The sequence below is a fragment of the Eubalaena glacialis genome, chromosome 3 (genome assembly GCF_028564815.1).
Source record: "Eubalaena glacialis isolate mEubGla1 chromosome 3, mEubGla1.1.hap2.+ XY, whole genome shotgun sequence".
Taxonomy (NCBI): Eukaryota; Metazoa; Chordata; class Mammalia; order Artiodactyla; family Balaenidae; genus Eubalaena; species Eubalaena glacialis.
This window is the reverse complement of record NC_083718.1, coordinates 98,532,831-98,553,663: the sequence shown is the minus strand read 5'-3', so window position 1 is coordinate 98,553,663 and position 20,833 is coordinate 98,532,831. Positions and strand designations below refer to the sequence as shown.

General features: G+C 37.2%; 1 protein-coding gene across 1 annotated transcript in view; it reads left to right on the top strand.

The window, feature by feature from the left end:
* Positions 1–20,833, top strand: part of GNAI3 (G protein subunit alpha i3) — a 36,444-nt gene that overhangs the window by 8,329 nt on the left and 7,282 nt on the right. Inside the window, exons 2-5 of the mRNA XM_061183748.1 lie at positions 12,704–12,746; positions 12,862–13,003; positions 17,285–17,442; positions 19,252–19,380. Of these exons, the coding sequence (XP_061039731.1) occupies positions 12,704–12,746; positions 12,862–13,003; positions 17,285–17,442; positions 19,252–19,380 (472 nt within the window). The remainder of the gene's footprint in view (positions 1–12,703; positions 12,747–12,861; positions 13,004–17,284; positions 17,443–19,251; positions 19,381–20,833) is intronic.

Here is a 20,833-nt window from a genome sequence, read left to right as displayed (position 1 = left end):
ACGAAGACCCAACACAGCCAAAAATAAATATAAAAATAAATAAATAAAATTTAAAAATGGGCCATGGATCTAAATTAAAAAAAAAAAAAAAGTAGATAGTATTCTAAATTTTTTCTAGCTGCTCATGTAAATCTACAGCTGGCATGTCAGGCATCTCTCACCAGGATTAAAATATACACTATTTGTATATTTAAATTGTTCTTGTATCTCCTGCTTTTATTCATGTGGCCTGCTGTTAACACTTATTACACTGGTGATTTAGGGACCATTTAAATCAGACCTCTTTAAAATTAACAAGGTAGCTGGATTCTTGTCATATTGTAATTAATCTTCCTGTAGTGGTTGATTGTGCAACCTATTTACACTGGGTCAAATACTCAAAATTTCCTTTATCCTTTCAAGTTGGATTTGAAACCTAAAATAGTATTCCACTGAATTCTAAGAACTAACGAAAATGTTACATTGTATTTGGATTTCTGTTTTAGCCATGTATTGATATCCCTGGTTTTTATGTTTTTATTTAATGGATAGTGTTGTATATTATGATATGATCTTGGAACTTACCAGTATGATTTTAGAATCATTAAGTTTAAAATATTTTAAAATCAGTTGAGAAACAGCAAAACTCCTCTTTAGTCACTGCTCTTGAGCTAATGTGGAAATGAATTTTGCCCAGGACCTTGGAAGTTATATTTTACAAATTACTATAAATTATAGGAGGATTGTTTTAGAATGAGATACCTTTAATAGAACATTTCCCCCTCTATCTCCTGCAGTTAGAACATGGGAATCATTAACTTCAAAACAGGGCTCTGTTTGAAGTAATGATATAAATACTATAATGATTTATGTAGATAATGTAGTTCTGATGTATGGGATATGATAGCACAGTCTTAACTTTTCTACGCAGGTTATTTCAATATTGAGTTATGTATTTCTGAAAATAAAAATTGAACTACTTCAGTTTAATGATGTAAATCTTTTCACCATTTTGCAACATTAATAAATCCTGACATATTTTGGTTCATTTCAGATTATTAAAAATAATTTCCTTCCTTTCTCTACTTCTAAGAAGAGAAGTATATTTCTTATTCTTTTATTTTTGTTATTATGGTTGCAATTAAAATCCACATTCATGTTCTCATTGGTATTTGTAGCTCTTTCAACTTTTTCTAGACTACTTAAAAGTTTTTTAGTAAGCTTTTTGTTTTGGAATAATTTTAGATTTGTAGGAAAGCCGCAAAAATAATGCATGGAGTTCCTGTATACTGTTCACCTGATTTCCCTTAGTGTTGATGTGTTACATAGCTGTGGTGTATTTGTCAGTACTAAGAGATTAATATTGGTGCATTAATGTTAACTAAATTTCACACTTTATTTGAATTTCAGCAGTTTTTCCATTAATGTTCTTTTTCTGCTCCGGGATCTAATCCAGGACACTGCATTGCATTTAGTCAAAGCCACTTTTTATTAAGCTTTTTGGTTTTCAGTGTTCAGAAGGAGGCTCATTTATTGACTTATTTATGATTAGGTATCTCTGGTTGTCTTATATGTACACAGGTACTTTCCTAGCTTGGAGGTATAAATGAGAAATAGACAAAACTTTTAAGCAGTTCAATTTGTGGAGATATACAAGTAAACAATGGTAATGGAATGTGGTTACAGAAAGAGTAGCTAGTTTTGGAAGGAGGAAGAGGAGGAGGAGACATAATCAGGGAAGTCCTCCCAGAGGAGGTGACATTTGAGATGGACCTCGAGGGATAAATAGGAACTCTTAAGGCAGAGACTGGAGAGAAGCACATCCAGACAGAGGGAATAGTATGTACAAAGACTCAGAAATATGAGTGAGCAAATAGATTTGCCCTGGAATAAAGGGTTGACGCGGGAGGAGTGTAGGAGGTAAGGCTGGAAAGGTATGCGATGGATTTGGAGAGTATTGATTTGAATTTTTAGTAGCTGTATTTTTAAAAAGCCACATTTTATTATAGATAGATAAAGATAAATATAGATATAATTTGGGGAAGCCATCTAGAGACTTTGCGTTCTCCTCCCTCTTATTACCTGCCTTTTTTGCCATTCCACTACCATTTGCCATTCCAAATTCCATTTGGGTTTTGACTTACAACATTCGTGAGCATTTATGTGGTAAAGGAAATTGAAATTGTAGGCAACCTTAGGGATGTGGAACTGAATTTGAATTGAAACTGAGTTGAAATTATAGGCAACTGAATTTATAATATTTTGTTATTGGTGAATTTTTAAAGTTGGTATTAATTTACATTCAATTAAATAGGCATGTAGAAAAGTGCTGTATGCTGCCGTCAATGTTTGAGACTTAGATAGGGATATGATTTTAATATTTTTAAATGTAAAAATTTGATGAATGGATTTAACATTGCAGTTAACTTTGTAGGACATTTCCACTACATATGAATTATTTGTGTGGGTTAAATGTATATTTTATATTTTTATCTCACAAAATTTTGAGGCAGAGCTAGTAAGAAATGTACCTATTCAAAAATAGTTTTCAGTCAGGTCATATGTACATACCATGTAATTTAGCATTAGCACCATAGTGACATTTTGTTGCTCTGCTTTCAAAGAAGTAAAGGGAAAGTTACGAACCAGAAGCCAAAATTAGAACATTGTGGGAACCAGAGGATGATCCCCCTTCTTGCTCACAAGTGATTGATCCCTTAAGCATTCTTTCTATATTCCACAAAAGTGAGGAAGAAACCCCTCTTCTCCCTCTAAATTGGCCAGTTGCCCAAAGAGAACACATGATCCTTAGCAACACTCGAGTTACCTTGTTCATATTCTCAAGTGAAAAGATTTTGAGGAGAGCTACTTGGCTGAGTGAGCTGCCTCTTTTTTTTTTTCCCGTTTAATCAAACCAACATTTTCCTTAGGTGATTTATGAATGTTAAAATGGCTATTAGCTTTCTACTTTATGGTTTATAAGGCTTGTAAAATGATAGGATCATGTCCATGAAAGATGTGAAACTGAATAAATGACACACTACTGTGTAAGCCGGACATATTTTGGTTGTTAGGGAGTTAAAAAAATTTCTCCCCCTCCCTTATTGCATATTCACCCTCTGGAAATATTTAATGAAAAAGTAATTGATATTGGGGAGGAACACATAGGTGACTTCAGAGATAACTGGTAATGTTTAATTTTTTATATGGGGTTATAGTTACACAGATGTTTGTTTTGTCACACACATGTCATAAATATCCCTTTTTGTATTCAGTATTTAATTGAAACAACTTAAAAAGTTTTAAAGGCTGAAAAAGGGGTAATTGATTCTAATTAACTTAAAGCCAGTTCCATTCAAGGTGGTTTTTGGTTTTGTTTTGTTTTGTTTAGTCACTAGGAATAGAAAACGCACTCAAACTAGCTCAAAGACTTGGAGAGGGGAATTATTGTTAGAATAGAGATAGGTTTTATGAGAATGAAGGAAGACCTGAAGAATCAGGCCGCAGAAACTGAGGCAGCTCTGGCATTGGCCAGGCTATTTTCTCTGCCTTTCTTCTGTTTCTTTCTCATTGTCTTCATTATTCACTATTTCTGCCTCTTTTTACTTTCTTGTCTTTACTTGTTCTCCTTGGTCTCTTTCCTCACTCATTTTCTGTCTCTTCTTTTGTATGGACTCTCTTCTCTCATGACATCTCTAAGTCTCTGCATTTGTCTGTTCTGTTTTCTCTCCAGATCAACTTCCTCTGAATTCTTTCCTTTATAGTATTGATGTGCATGAAGCTCTATAATGGTAACCTAGGTTTTCACACATTGTGACTTTGTAGTTTAGGATGACTTTTTCTGTATCTTCCAGTGCAGATTCCTCAGAAAATCTGGCTGGTCCTACTCATCTTTTGGAGCTAGATCACAAAGGGTGTAAGCCCTCTGTCCGCCTGTACTGGGTGACTCCTGTGTCAGGTATTTACTCATTATCCAGCCACAGAGAGGGGCATGGCCCAGATCCTGTAGGCCACCCGCCCTGCAAATGAAATAGGGATTTCTCCAGAAGGGGTTATGGGCAGGCAGATACTCTAATATATCAATTAAGTTTTATCAAAAATTTCTTAATGCATTTTAAGCCTCTTTGGTGATTGGTATGTGATTGCTTCCTAGAAAAATCTTTTTCAGAGAAGAGACCCATTATCTTTGTCCCAGTCACAACTCACTGCTATCTTTTATTAAGATATTCATTCATTCACTGAACAAGTATTTAATGAGCACTCACAATGTTTCTTGCACTCCTTCAGGTATTAGGATACAGAGTGGGCAGGACAGATTCATAGCAGTTAATTTCACTGAAGCGGATGGTGGGCACAAGGGAGCTGGGACTGGGTTTTGAAAGTAAGGTTTAGAGGGGAATAGGGAGAACAGGAGGCTTGTGAGTGAGTCCAAATTTATTGTCAAGTATTGTTGTGAGATGAGAGTTGAAGGCATAACCAGGAATGGGTGTGGGGCTGACTAAAGATAGCAGAGGAATGGAAATCTTCTGTTTCTGTTAACTGCCTATATCGAAAATTCCATCTATTGCAACTGGCATTTGCGAAATGTAATTAGGCAACCACTGGATCTCATAGAAACTCAAGCCATTCATCCCACAGTTATTAATGTGTCTACTCTGTCCTAGACTGTGCTCTAGATTGGGGGTAGAGGCACAAAAAGAAGACACTGTTTTGTGCTTTCGAGGAGTGTGCTTTTGGGCTTAGGACTAGTGGAATACTAAGCAGGCACCAACCCAAATAATTAAAATAATTTGACCGAGTATTAGTGTTGTGGTGTTTGACATTAGCCTGTAGGATCAGGTTGAATCTGGTCAGTCACCTTGAGAGAGAATTACATAGATGTGGAAGGGTCTTCAGGTTGTACCAAAAAGAGTTTTGTTACCATTTTAATCAAAATCAAGAAAATCCATTAGCAGTTTATGAGATTAGGAGCTGGAAAGAGAGTCAAAAAATTTTTTTTATTTTTGAGTAGCCAGAGCTGGCTAGAGATAAAATGAGGTAAGGTGACCGGAAAGGACAGTTTGGGACTTGATTTTGGAAATTAACCTCTGGGACTGATGCTGAAAGGGAATCTGTGCCAGCCAACAGAGCGGGAGTATTAATTGTGTTCAGAGGGAATGGGGGAGGCTTCAGCAAAGATTGAAGTTTGAGTTGAATAGGGTTTTCAAAAATGTTTAAATGCAGAGGCTTGGCATGCTTAGAGGGACAGTGGGCTGGGTGAAAAAATTATTCTGTTATTTTAGGTTAAGGAAACTTGCTAATTTCACAAGAAAAATATATCTAACTTCTCCCACGAGACCATAAATTCCTAAACTTATTTGTATTTGAAGTCTCATTGTCTAGCAACGCCAGGCAATGCAAGATGTGTGTGTGTGTGTGTGTGTGTGTGTGTGTGTGTGTGTTTTAAAGGCTGAATAACAATTTTTGTTTGCTCTGTGACATTTTTCCCATCTGTAATTTTGCTAACCATTTCTTTTACTGAATTAGGAAGCTGGAAACTGGTTTTTGTGTTAAGTATGGTACCTTGAAAAGCATTTTGGATGAAATGTCATTTTTTACCTTAATCTGAGTTTTTATTATCTTAGCTACTTATACCTCAATAGAAAGGAATCAGTGGGAACAAAAGGTAATCTTATTTTTGGAAATAGCGGGAACTGTGCTCCTGTGATCTTTAGTTATAGATATTCACATTTTTTTTTTAAGAATAGCAATCTAACTTGAATGTTCTGCTAGTTTAAGACTGTATATAGAATATCCTTGAGCATGAATATAGGAGCTTGGCTGCCAGACAACTCTTACTTCCTTACTGTTGCTACACTCTTTAATTCTTTCTCCTCTTTGTCCCTTCTTGATCAGTAGTGCATAATTGAAGAACATGCTGATCACTGTACTATGGTAGTATTGTGGATTGTTGGGTTAATAGGAAGATGTGGATCCATGGTTTGATTTGAAGCCTCTGTGTGTCAGAATTAGAGATTGAGTCTGCCTTTAGCATTATAATAATTATAATCATCGAATATTAGAATGCGGCCATAAAGCACATCTAAGCCAAAGTCCTTCACATTTTATGCGTAAGGAGACTGGCATTAAATTAGGTGACTTGCCCAGGGTCACAAGCTAGTCATGGCAGAGCTAGGACCAAAGTCTCCTCTTCCATAGAGTTTGTTCCTACGTGGTATCCCTAACTAAAAAAATCTTTTTAAGTGCCGGAGTTGTAAATGAAAGGTGAAAATAAGTTAGAAAGAAAAATCAAAGTTACTGACTAAGCTTTCAATCTGCTGTGGGAGAGAGGCTGGTCTATGCTTATTGCAGTCATATGTTCCCATATATCTGATTATGCAGGCCTGTAGAGAGACCATGAGCATGTGTTTGTCTAGCACTGGCTAGAGGGTTATCCAAAAATAGTGGCATATTGGGGGCTGTGAGACTTCTAGAAAAGGGGGTGTGCTGTAGTTATAATCCTGGTCTTTTAGAAGTTTCATGACTTCTCTACAGAAACAAGTATTTAAAAGGAAAAGGAGGTGTTTCAGGTGCCACTGGAATAACTACTAGTACATGAGGTAGTGGTGCAGAGACCTGTGAGCAAACTTAAAGGAAAAGCTGCAGAGGTACAGATGGGTGAGAAGTATGGGAGAAGAGGTAGCAGACAGGAGTATCTAGGGCTGAAAATAGATTTAAGGAAGAAAGTGTTTTTGTTCTTCAGGGTGGGGCAGAGAAAATGACTAATGCTTTGATGTAGTTTGCTGTAGCTTTTAGGTTATAAGTTGCTGACTAAGTGTGTGAATCCAGGTTCTATCCACGGTATTGTTATTGTGAGACAGCAGCTAAGTAGTTATACCATTTCTACTGAGGTTTTGAACCAACATCAGTATCCAAGGAGTTTTTATTAAATTAAACACTTTGGGCCTTAACATTACTTGGTGGTACTTGGAACAGAGAAAACAGCATTCACAAATAATGGCTGGTTAACATTTACTGAATACCTAGTATGTGCTAGGCACTGTTCTAAGAATCTTCTATTGACCCCTGTTTTACAGATGAGGAAATTCATTATGCCTGATGGCACAGAAATATGAAAGAGCGTAATATACTCATGTACCTTCTTTGGGCTGGCTTTAAGTTTTCTTTTAGTCAAAATGAGAGAAAAAAGAGGCGGCATCAGGTGACACTATGTTTTTGAGCATCAGCCATCTTGCAGGGTAAATTTTTAAAGTCAGTGTGTATGTGAGCTGAATGTGTTTACTCATATATAATAATTTATACTAGCAATTCACTGGCCTTAAAAAAATCTTGCAAAGAAATCATCACCATTTCTTATTTTTCACATTCATAATGTAGTATATGTTATGGGAAGAAATAGGTGGGCCTGTGATATGGTACCTGCTCTCAAGGAGCTCCTTAAAAATAAAATTTAGAGTATATTTAGGTAAATGCAGTGATTCTACAGTAGAATATATACTGGTAAATTGTTTCTTGTCTAACAGTGTTGGTGATTCTGTGTGCTAACCTGTACACACATTTCTTTCTTGTTCTGTTTGACTGTTTATAACATGATTTTCTAAATTAATTCCATTCCTTTAGTCTCTGCAGATTGCCTTGTTTCTTTTGTTGAGAACAAGACCATCTAACTTAGCTACTTGTCTTCCTTTTCTCTCAAAGATGTCTGTAACTTTAGCTCTCATCCTTTTTTCCTATTTATATTGGATGTCCTTTAGATACATATCGTTTTAAAGATAAATCTTTTAAGTCGAACTGATCCCATTCCCTCCTGTCTCTGGAGCCTTTCAGACTTTTCTTCCCTATATGTCCTATCGCCTGCCCAGTTCCACCCCTTCTGCCTACAAAATCATCTTCAGTTCCTTCTTCTTCAAGCCATAGAGTCTGTCTTTGCAATTCCTTTACATCTGTCCCATTCTTTATATCCTTATTATTGAAGATTGAAGATGGGCAAATGAATCTCTCCTTAAACTTGTGTTGAATTTTGAAGGAAGATACGTAAAAAGATGTACATAAAATTAGGAAGTTTCAAACACCACATGTGTATTGGGGAAGGAAGGTGAGACAAGGGAAGCAGTTTGGGGAAAGCCTAAGAGTGAGAAGTTATTAGAGAACATACTACTGAAGCAGTGGAGCACAGAGGACTGAGGTAAAAATAAAGAGTTCAGACCTAATAAGAAAGGGTTATAGAAAATGTTGGAAGAATTTGGAGAATTATTAGATAAACTGATTTTTTTAAAAAAAATTTATTTATTTTTGGCTGCATTGGGTCTTCGTTGCGCGGGGGCTTTCTCTAGTTGTGGCGAGTGGGGGTTACTCTTCATTGGGATGCGTGGGCTTCTCATGGTGGTGGCTTCTCTTGTTGCGGAGCACGGGCTCTAGGCATGCGGGCTTCAGTAGTTGTGGCACATGGGCTCAGTAGTTGTGGCTCGTGGGCTCTAGAGCACAGCTCAGTAGTTGTGGCACATGGGCTCAGTTGCTCCGTGGCATGTGGGATCTTCCCGGACCAGGGCTTGAACCTGTGTCCCCTGCATTGACAGGCAGGCTCCCAACCACTGCGCCACCAGGGAAGCCCTGATGTTTTTTAATAGTGCCATTTGGAGATGATGAGAGGGAAGAGGGGCTTTGAGCTAGAAGTTTGAGAAGATTGCAGCAGTAACATCCAGTAGGTGTACGTCAGGCTCAGATGTGTGAGGAGTAGAAAGGATTAATTTGAGAAACGCACAAGAAGAAGATTTTGTTACAGCTTGATGTAAGGAGAGAAGAGTGAGTGGGTTCCAGATGACTCTTAGATTTCGTACCTGGAAGGAAAGTAAGATGGTGGCACTTTTCATGGTGATCTAGAAGCTGAATGGGTCAAAGGCTTGGTATAAAGCAATTCATTCTTTATTTGTATGAAATGCTGTGGAACACCCACTGAAACAAATCCTGTGTTTAGTTCTGTGGTCAGTAAGAGGTGCTTTCTTTTAAGAGATAGAATTGGATGCCTAATAAAAACTTGGGTGAATATATGTTGTGTGATAATAAAGAGAAGGACAAACTGACATTTTATCAGGGAGCCTTGGAAAAACATGAGAGAGATAGAGCAACATTTTTTTTTTTTTTTTAAATCAGCACCTTCATAGGGTAGAACTTAATGAGATGGGTAGAAATTGATTCTGAGATTATTAAACTTATTATTTCACTCAAAATAATCCAACATCAGTGGTAGAAATGCTGTTTTCAATATATTAAAGAATGGTGCACATTACTTCATTAATCTACTTTTTGTAGTTAATTTTGTAGTTGCTGCTCACATGGGATAATCTGGGAATTGTGTGTTGTAGACTATTTTAAATGTAAGTGGTATGCTTTTGTATTCTCTTCCTCAAAATTGAATCATTAGGGTTTTTTTTTTAGATATGCATGGGAGAAATCACTTCTTTCTCACACTATCATTAGGAAGTTCTTTGTGTGCTACTTGAATATTAACTGTTTTAGTGCTACCCCGATTATCAATTAAGTGATAAGAACAGAGATAAGATCATATATAAATGTCCCTTTTGATTCTCTAAAAATGTAGATGTTTGAAATTATAAAATTATTTGAACTTTATTTTAACTAACATTTTTGGTTGATAGAGTTGAGAAATATTAATAAAGGATCATGCTTATTGAACAATAGTCATTCATCTGTTCATCAATATTTATCTACGTAACCAATTTATGTCAGGCACTGTTCTAGGCCCTGGGAATACGAGGATAAATAAAGTTCATGGAGCTTATATTTTGTGGAGAAGACAGGAGATGAAATCTGTAATGTGAAGAAGTGATATGTGCTTTTAAAAATATAACAGAGTAAGGGGAGAGAATGTGATTGGGTGGGGGCTGTTTAGATAGATTAGTCAGGGAAGTCTGTTCTGAGGGAAGCAGAAACCTGGGTGAAGAAGATCTTGTAAAAACTTATTCCAGGCAGAGAGAATGGTAAATGTGAAGATCATGAGACAGGATCTAGCTCATTGAGAACCAGTTTGATATGTTGGAGGAAAAACAAGAAAGCTGGTCTGACAAGTGCAAGACAACAAAGTGGAGAATAATAGGAGTTGAGGGTAAAGGGGTAAACAGGGGCCAGAGCATATTGGGCCTTATTGCCCATGAATTTTATTTTGAGTGTAATTGGACACCATAGGAGAGTTTTGGGACAGAGTTGTGACACGATCTGATTTACATTTTACAAAATTCATTCCAGCTACTGAGTGGAAAACTGACCATAGGAAAGGTGAGGTCTAAAGCATTGGATCATTTAGGAAGCTTTTGCAATGATCTAGGCCTATGGTTTCCAGTATGCTCATGATCATTGTGGTACAAGAAGAAACTGTTAGAGCTATATTTATTTTTATTTTTAAAAATTAAGCTCTACTAATTCAGTATACATATAGGTCCTGGCACCCACATTCCATCTGTATGTTAGCTACATGTCACTTACCAGTTTTGGCCTGAGCAACTGGGTGAATGTTGAAGTCATTTACTGAGATGAGATACATGGTGGAGCAGGGTTTGTTTGAGGGTAAGGGTGGGGAAGCAGTAACTCAGTTTGGGCATCTTAAGTTTGAGATGTCTACTAGAAATATAAGATTTATCAGGTAAGTAATTTAGATATACATGTCTGGAGCCAAGGTTAGAAGCCAGGGTATAGATTAGAGATCTAAATTTGGGAATCATTAGCACAGAGGCAGTGTACAAGAACTTTGGAGCCAACCTGTGTGAATTCAAATTTCAGCTTTGCCACTTACTGACTATGTAGTGGTGGACAAGTGAATTTGTCATCTGTCTATAAAATGGGGATAGTAATAATATCTACCTCACTGGGTTATTGTGAGGATTAAATGAGTTAACACAAGTAAAGTGTTTAGAATAGTGTCTGGCATGAAGTACCCACTAGCTGTTAACTCTTATCAGTTTATGAGTGGTGTTTAAAACCATAAGGTTAGATGAGATGACCTAGAGAATGAATTTAGATAGAGAAAAGGTCCAATGAAGGAGCTCTGAAGCAATACAACCTTTAGAATTCAGAGACAGGAGGGAGGACACTGAGAAGGAGTGGGGTAGGAGTCAAACCAGTAGGATGTTGGGTCTAGAAGCTTGCCTAGTGAAGAAAATATTTCAAGAGAAGTCATCAACTTGGACCAATTCTGCTTGAGAGTTTGAGTAAGATGAGGACTGAGAATTGACCATTGGATTTGTTAAGATGGAAGTTGTTGGAGACTTTGAGAAATGGGTAGAGTAGTGCGTATGAACACCTAATTGGAGTGGGTTAAGGAGAGAATTGGGGGAAAGAATTGAAGAACATGTATATAGACAACTCAGAGGGGTTTTGCTATGAAGAGGAAGAGAGAAAATGGAGTGGTAGCTAGAGGAAGATTTGTGGAGTCAAGGAAAGGTAGGAAGTGGGGTGTGTTTGTGTTGATTTTAAGATGGATAGTATAACAAGTTTGTATAACGAAGAGAGTGACCCAGTGGGTAGAGAAAACTTGATGATATTTGAGTGACATGGGACAATTGTAGCAGCCAAGACCTTGAATAGGTAAAATGAGGTGGGTAAGTGCACAGCCTCCAATTGTGAACTCTCTCCAGGGTTAGTCTTAGACACTGGCAGAGATAGTTCATCCACTGATAAAGGTAGAGATTAATGGAGGTGCAGATAGATTGGTGGGTTTGGTTATGGGAAAATGAGATAATTTTTTCAGAGTGCTTTACTTTTTCCAGTAAGAGGGTGGCAGGATCATTAGCTGAGAGTCAGAGTGGGTAGGGGTTTGTAAGGTTTGAGAGAGAGGAGGTGGTGTCAGATAGGCATCTTGGAAGGTGGGAGAATGAGTTGACTAAGGAAGTGCAGGTAGAATGTCAAGGAGTTCAGGGGACCCATCTGACATTTGTGGTTGTTAAAGTGATTCCAGCTGGCTGAGGAGGGAAATGTGGTCTTGAGGGGGTATACAGTGGAAAAGTGGTAGGGACAATGCCTCCTCTGTTTTGAACTCTTTAGTCTCATGGCTGAGAGGATTGCTGCTTCTTAGGTCCATGGATATCGACAGAGGAATTAATAAAAGTGAATAAGCCAAAAAAAATCATTTCATTTTTGCCTGTGTTAAGTGTCTATGTCATTCATGACGTTTCATGTAGAGCAGCGGTCCCCAACCTTTTTGGCACCAGAGACCCGTTTCATGGAAGACAGTTTTTCCACGGGAGGCAGAGGGGAGGCAGGGGGATGGTTCAGGTGGTAATGCGAGCAATGGGGAGCGGCAGATGAAGCTTCGCTTGCTCGCCGCTCACCTCCTGCCGTGCGGCCTGGTTTCTAACAGGCTGAGGACTGCTGTCAGTCCGCCGCCCAGGGCTTGGGGACCCTGGATGTAGAGGATGAGTTCCTAGAGGTGTTTATGTTGCCATATCTCCTTTAGAGTGCCTATGTTACACAGGTGATAATCAAGATGGCCCTGGAACACTTTCAGTGAATTATATTTGGTTGCTGTGTTACATAAAGAAAGTAAAATCTCTACTGGAGAAGCTTTGTAGTTTTTCCTGATAGATAGAAAACCTCACCAAAGTTTTCCCTAGGACCTGTGGTTTCTGTTAATCTAGAATTATCACTTATGTTGATTTCATACTTTTGAGCTGGATTACAGATGAATTCAAAGTCTGGTTTTCTTTTGTTTCAGGTGCTGGAGAATCTGGTAAAAGCACCATTGTGAAACAGATGAAGTAAGTTGGAACATGGTATTTTGTAAAACTACATTTACTCATAATGCATAAAAGTCCATAGTGTCTTTTCATTTTAGGTCCATGGTAATGATTTGTGGTTTTCTTCTTTTTAAAGAATCATTCATGAGGATGGCTATTCAGAGGAAGAATGTAAACAATATAAAGTAGTTGTCTACAGCAATACTATACAGTCCATCATTGCAATCATAAGAGCCATGGGACGGCTAAAGATTGACTTTGGGGAAGCTGCCAGAGCAGTAAGTGTTTCTCAGTTCCTCTTTACTTGCTCTTTTTCAGTAGATGCAGTTAAGCACAATTTGCTTCATGTTTTAGGGAAATAAATTTAAGCAACAAGCTAAGATGTAGCAAAGTACTGTCTGCTCATTTGAGACATGTTAGCAATCTACTTTAAGAGATATTAGATTACTACCACAAAGGTAAGTCTAGGAAATGGGATTCTGTGGATATACTGTAGGTTTTTGTGGTAACTGTTTTATTCACTTGCTTCTTTTACAGCACTCTTGACTTTTATAGTAGTAAATGATAGTAAATTGAAATAATCTAAGGGAGGTTGTCATGATATAGAGTTCTGCTTTCTGAGGTGTAGAGATTAAAGGCAAATATCAGTGTCACAGAATAAACTTGGTAAGGACGTGAACACTAAGTCTCAATTTTAGAGGCAAATTTCCAGTATTCAAGAATAACTATATCCCTATACTACGTTGTACTATAGGCTATAGAATTGGATTATACCATGTCCTAGTGTAATTCTTGCACATGTCAGATATTCAAAAGTTGTGTTGATTGATTATAATACTTAGTGGGCCCTGAAGGTCTAGTTTATAAATTAGGATGTTTGATGCAGTGGGGAGAGAGCCAAAATGAAAGTGGGGGATTTTTTATATCATCATCAGCTAAATTCCAGGAGAAGGCTGGGAATGTATAGAACGCTCTCCTAGAACTAAGGGAGTCATCAGCTGTGTTCAGCGTCATACTTAGGTGCTATGGGCAATAAAAGGAAGTGACTTGGGGAGACTGCCTGGAAAGGCAAAGCCTATATGTCTGTGAAGTAGCTTAGGAACTCTTCTAAGCAACTCTCAATTTCTCAGATGTAAATTAATATTCAGTAAATAAGTGAGGAAATTCTTGGAGGGAAAAATAATAGAAGGATGGTTCTAATTGGGTAGTATTAGATTAGGAAGACTAGAGGTGCCATAAAGGAAGGGCAGCTAGAGTAAGGGTTGTAAAATGATTGGCGAGAAGAGGAGCAAAAGAAGAAATGAAGAGGAATGTGTGGGGCATGACTTCTACGTTTTTGTAAAAGGGTTCCATATCACAAAAAATCAGGGACTATTTTTCTAAGCCTCTGAGCAGGAAAAATGTGATAGCTAAGGCAAGAATAAACAAACTCTTATTTTTGTCTTATTCCTTCTATCCCCTCTCGCCGCTGCCTTTCTTCTTCCTTTTTCCTCCCTCTTTCTACCAGCTCTTTCTTGTGTTCTTACTTTTTTCCTCCCTTTTCTCATTCCTTCCTATCACCCAACTCTGTTTCTCTGTTGTATTTGCTGTATCCAATAATTGGTTAGTAATACTGTATTTATTCTCTTCCCTCTCTTTGTTGGCTTTTTCTCCATCTCAGTTATTTACTTATTTTCTTAGTTTCCTCCTTTTTTACTTCTCACCCTCTGTCTGACCTCCTTTCTGTCTCTTGGCCATCCCTCCTCCTTTCCTTTCTTTCCACTGTCAAATTAGTTGTTATTAATCGTTGGGTCCTATCATTCATTTGTCACCAGACGTAGTTGTCATATTCTGTCTTAGTCTGTTCAGGCTGCTGTAATAAAGTACCACAGATTTGGTAGCTTATAAACAACAGAAATTTATTCCTCACACTTCTGAAGGCTGGAAGCTGAGGTCTGGGTGCCAGCATGGTTTGGTTAGGGCCCTCTTCCAGGTTGCAGACTTATCGCTGGGTCCTCACTTGGCAGGAGGGGAAGGGAGCTCTCTGGGATCTCTTTTATAAGGGCACTAATCCCACTCATGAGAGCACCACCCTAATGACCTAAGTATCTCCCAGAGGCCCTATTTCCTAAAACCGTCACTTGGACATTAGGATTTCAACATAAGAATTTGGGAGGGACACAAACATTCACACCATAGTATCCCTCCTCCTTTCATTTCTCTTTTATCAAATCAGTATCATTAATCTCTGGGTCCTAACACTCCCATGTCACCAGATGCAGTTGACATTATTAATTCCTCTCAGGCCTCCTGAATCACCTAGCCCTCCAGCATTCACTCATCCTAATCTACAACCCTTTTTTTGAAGTTTCTCTTTTTCTCTTTCATATGTAAGGATTTATATTTATAGCTCCTCTCTTATCCTTCTCTAGTTTTTTACAGTTGTCTGGAGAGTGAATAGAAAAGCATAAAGCTGGGTGTGGGATAGGTTGCTTTTTCATATCTGCTTAAGGGTGGAGGTATGAAGTTCACTGTAAAGAGGGGCCTCTTTATTGACCTATAAAAGAGGGTTTATTATGGGCAAGCAGGAGTAGGTCTGTAGAAGGGGTTAAGTGGTAAGGGAAAAATGTTTTGTCCTAAAACTTTACAAAGTCAGGACAGCAAAAATACGAAGCAGTAGCTCTCTCTCTATTTTAAAGTTTCTAAAATTAGAATCATGGTATTTAAAAAAAAAAGCAATACTTATTGAGGTTTTGAATACCTGCATGAGTATAGGTCAAATTTCAGAACCAAGGGACTATAAAGTCATTAAATGTTAAATAACGTACTATTCCATAGGCATAGAAGGACATGCCCACTGTTGAGTACATTGCCAGTTTGTGTAATTTTTCAGCTTTTCTCATTCGTTCCTTTATCGAAAATTTTTATCTCTAAAAAGAGACGAGGGTACTATAGATATTAGATTAAGTTTCTTAGAGACGATTGGGTCTAAAGTATTACTAGGAAGAACACTGGAAAGGATCTCAAAGGAAGAGAATATTACTCAGCAAAATCCATTAAGGCTGAAGATCCTGGGTTCGGCAAAATTAATTGGAGTGCACTATGGTTAGTTTTGGTTTGTTTTGCTTAGGTGGATGCATGAGTTTTGGGAATACGCAAGTCTTAGGAATTTTTGTTTGCAATTTCACCTGTGGTCTGAAATGCTTTTTGCTTGCTAGTTTATTGTCCTAATGACTATTTATAATACAATTGATTGCTCCCCTTCCCCCTTTACTTCTTCTTTACCCAGTGTATGTTTTTCTTTAGTAGTTGCATTTTTATGGTTATTTGGAAATATCCTGAGGCAGATAAATATTAGATTTGAGGTGGGAAAATCATCCCATGAGAACTATGTTTATTTTTATAAAGTATCTGACAAGCAGTGCTGGGTAGAATAAAGCAAAGCAATCACAATTCTCAGCCCTTTCTGTCCTCTTTACCTCTCACGTATCTTAGTTTTAAAAACTGTAACCACTTATAAAGCTATGTCTGTGACTCATGACATTTTGATCAGATCTCTGTGTTACTTTCTTTTTCTCCTTCTGCCTTTCTTTCTCTCTCCTTTAGAGGATTATTATACCTTTGGGGAACGTAGAGACTGAATTATTCCCTTAGGGGTTTATTTTCCCTACTAGATTTCCAGACTTCTTAAATGCTTCAGTCTCTTCTTCTTCCTGTTCCTCTGTCTGAGATTAAGAAGGAAAAAGAGAACAGTTTCCTTAAATTTGATTAATGTTTTACTCCCTTTGATGTGTTTAGACTTTACCTCTTATGTGCTAGTCTTTTCATTTCTATTTTTATTGTAGGCTTCCTTTAACAGAATGGGGATGTGTTACATGTGCCCGTCTCACAGACAGATCAGTTATTTTTCTGTCAAAAAAAAAATCATGGGCTTCCCTGGTGGCGCAGTGGTTGAGAATCCACCTGCCAATACAGGGGACACGGGTTCGAGCCCTGGTCCGGGAATATCCCACATGCCGCGGAGCAGCTGGGCCCGTGCGCCACAACTACTGAGCCTGCGCTCTAGAGCCCGCAAGCCACAACTACTGAAGCCCGTGCGCCTAGAGCCCGTGCTCCACAATAAGAGAAGCCACCACAATGAGAAGTCTGTGCATCGCAGCGAAGAGTAGCCCCTGCTCGCCACAACTAGAGAGGAGCCCGTGCGCAGCAACGAAGACCCAATGCAGCCAACAATAAATAAATAAATTTATTTTTTAAAAAAATCTTGAGTAACCAGGATGGGGATTTGTAGGACAGTTAGAAGAGATCTTTTCAGGGGATGGTGGTGTGTGGAGAAGTGGGAGTGGGAGTGAAATCATTCCTCAACTCTGCTCTGCACTTCTAACTGTAGTGGAGAGAGAAGGGGGACAGACTTCATTGTAAATTCTCTCAGACTGCACTGCCAGGAAAGGCCTCTTTCATACCTCTTTTAAGTAATATAGCATATAATGTATATCTGTGTGTGTGTGTTAAAGAGACTCTTGTCAATTCTTTAAGAAATGGAGAATCATCTGTCTCTCTCCTTTAACTGCTTTCTTCAGGACGATGCCCGGCAATTATTTGTTTTAGCTGGCAGTGCGGAAGAAGGAGTCATGACTCCAGAATTAGCAGGAGTGATTAAACGGTTATGGCGAGACGGTGGGGTGCAGGCTTGCTTCAGCAGATCCAGGGAATATCAGCTCAATGATTCTGCTTCATAGTAAGTAATTTTTCTCTGTGAAATGAAAACAGAAAGTAACTTGGTGACCCTAGTGAAAGTTCAGTGCCCATTCTTAAGGAAATATTTAAGAAACAGACACTCTTAGAATTCTGTAGGATCCCTTTATAAAGATTGTTTCAGTTTAGGGTTATAGAGCCCTTGGTCATTTTATATGATTTGGAGAAAAATATTTCCTCTTGGAGTGTAAATGGGAGACTTCGCATCATGAAAGTAGCTCCATGGTCATTTATAGTAAACAAGTGAAAGAGGAGAGAAATCTATTGCAGCTGAGTCCTGGATCTCTTCCAACTCAGTAGGTTCCCTCTGCATAAGGGCTTTGCATTGATTGCCAGCTAGCAAGGGAAATTAAAATTGTGATATCCCTTTTATGCATACAACTCTCTGTGGCTGGGCTGCACTATGGATTTCTCTGGTACTAGTCACCACTTATAAATCTTTTGCCAGATCACAATAGTAGACTTTGTATAGAAAGAGAATGTTGAGTCTTGGGACGAAGTTGAAGCATCTGTTTGTTAAGGAAATTCTCTAGTGTTACATGGTTTTGGAGAATTTGTATTGATAATTAATACTTCTGTTAAGCTATTACATGTTGTCCTATATTGCTTCTCTTACAATGTGTTTATTTATAAGACCTATATTCAGAATGTGTGGGTTTTTTTCTTAACGTGCTTTTGGGGGGCTTGGTAAGTTCTTGTTACTTGTATCCATCTCCGTACTAAATGAAGGCAGTTCTAAGCGTTAAGGTATTTTCTCCAATATTATATTTTCCTGCTTTTCCTATTATTCTAGCTCAAATTATTATAAAAAGAAATTAAATGATATTTGAAAAACTTAGCTTACTTTTTAAATGAAAACTTGACTTTAGAAACACTTCAGGATTCTTGCCCATCTCAATAATATTTTTCAGTTACAGATATTGGTAGTTTAAATAATTCTCCCAGTAGTCATCAAGCTAGATTGTAATTTTTTTAACATACATTCAATAAGCTCTGAATCCTCTAACTACACCTGAAGACACATGATATATAGAGTTTTTTTTTTCATAATTGTTGATCTGAGGTTGACTGATTCCTTAACATTAATGATGGTACTTAGTTTTATAGAAGATCATTAAAAATTCACTTATTATGGTATCACCGATTCTTAAAAAAAAAAATCTTTGGGAACCCTGAAATTGTGAAGAATTTAGTTTAGCTTTAAAGCAGTTTTTAAATTATTCCACTGAACAAATGAAGTTTCTTTGGAGGTATTTGTTTTTGGCTTAGATTAAAAAAAAAAACAACCTGTAACTTTTCTGTTTCATGAATGAAAACAGGAAATACTCATTCTTATTGAACTAAGTAGTTCTTTTTAATTTTAGTAATTCAAACAGCATTTCCTAATGTCCTAGCAAATGTTTAAACATACACATGACCCATTAAATGTCTGAGAGCTTTTGTTTTGGTTAGGTTTTTGTACTGTGCAGTGCACAGTTGATTTAGTATTAAATTTCAGGAATCTTTATTAAGAATAGCATTTCCATGTTTGTTTTTAATTGGCTTTCACAGTTTAATTTTGGTAGAATTAAAACCACTTTTGTGTAGTGTATATAAAACCTACTTTAATTGTCCTATGCTAGGTTCATTTTTTTCTCATTATTTTCTGTGATACTGAAGATCTGATTTGTTCTGCTACTTTAGTGACAGGTTCAGAACCTGCTTTTGGCAAGGAACTAGTTTAGTCTGTTGAGTTGCTGTGCACATGGTTGGCTTCACTAAGTAAAAATAAATGTGTATTTTACTTACTTAGTTACCTAAATGATTTGGATAGAATATCCCAAACCAACTACATTCCAACTCAGCAAGATGTTTTGCGGACAAGAGTGAAGACCACAGGCATTGTGGAAACACATTTCACTTTCAAAGACCTGTACTTCAAGTAAGTCATTAGCCTTTTTCTAGATATGCCAAACACAAATATCTTTCCTTTAGTTAGTATCTCTTAATCAGGGTAAAATTTCTGTAGGCAATATTCTTTGATTTAGAAACTTATAATTATATTCATCAGCCAGTATTTGACTGTTTAAACTGAATGGGGGCCCAAACATTACTTCTTTCTCCAAATAGCATCAAGTATATTTTCCATTTGGAGGAACTTAAATTCAAAATTAAATTGTAACTTACATATCAATAAAAGTAGTAATATGGTTACCAATTTATTTTATTTTTAATTTTATTCTTTTCAGCTGCTTTTTTATTGGAATCGCCAAAACATGTATTGAATGTTTGTTGTTTAGAAGGGTAACAACAATACTAAAAGGATAGAAAGCTAGTGTTTTGGTTTAGTTTATGTGGCTTTGTTCTGGCATTTTGATATTAAAATAGAAATGCTTTTCTCACCAGTGTCAATCCTTTCTTACTGGATTGCACTTCTCGCTCAGTTTACTGGAATGAAGCTAATATTGTCATGGCCTTTGACCGATTTGTGCACAGTATCATGCACAACTTAGTTCTTAATACAGTACAGAATGGAATATCGATCTAGGGATAGAGGTATTTTGTGGAAGTATGATATAATATAAACAATTATTGTTTTAGAGAGAGAAGATTCTAGTATTCTAATACAGAGGATTTTCTCATCAGCACTAGTAATTCTAGAATATGCTTCAGCTTGTCTCTGTGTTAATGGTCTTTTGTAAATAATAGAACTGTCTTTTTGGTTCTTGTTTTCTGCTTTTATGACCTTTGAGATTAGGAGTAAACTTTCCCCCTTCAGTATATGATGTCCTTTTTAGCTACTTCATTATGCTTGTATATAGAATGTGATATTCAGCATTGTTGCATGCAAATGTAACTTCTAGTTCAGATTCTCTCAATTTTCTTTTCTCTGAAAAAAATTGCTTCATAGGTTTCGCAAAACCCACACAGAGTTTAGGTATTACTACATACTAGTTGAGGTCTTGAAATCTTAATACACTGAAACAGATTTGAAACCTGGTGCAGGAAAATAGCAGTTCAGCTGAATATTTTTAGAATAGCAGAGCTGCTTATCGTAGTACTGATGAATTTATTTAACAAGAATAGCAGAGTCTCCATGCATTATCACCCATGAAACCGTAGGAGTGAGCTATCTCTTGGTGTGCTATAAGATTAGTAATCCATTCATAATTATATGTCATGACCTTTATTTATTTAGTGTGGGAAACTTTTTTGTTGATGTCATAGATCTTTAGTTAGGTGATTCCTATTGGTCATTTTATGTCAGGATCAATAGCCAGATATAATTAAGGTGCTGCACCCACTTTATTGTTGGCATGTAGATATCTTGTTATGAAGTACTATCACTTCTTCCTTTTCCTCTTCTCTCTAGGCAAAACCACTATCCATTTATT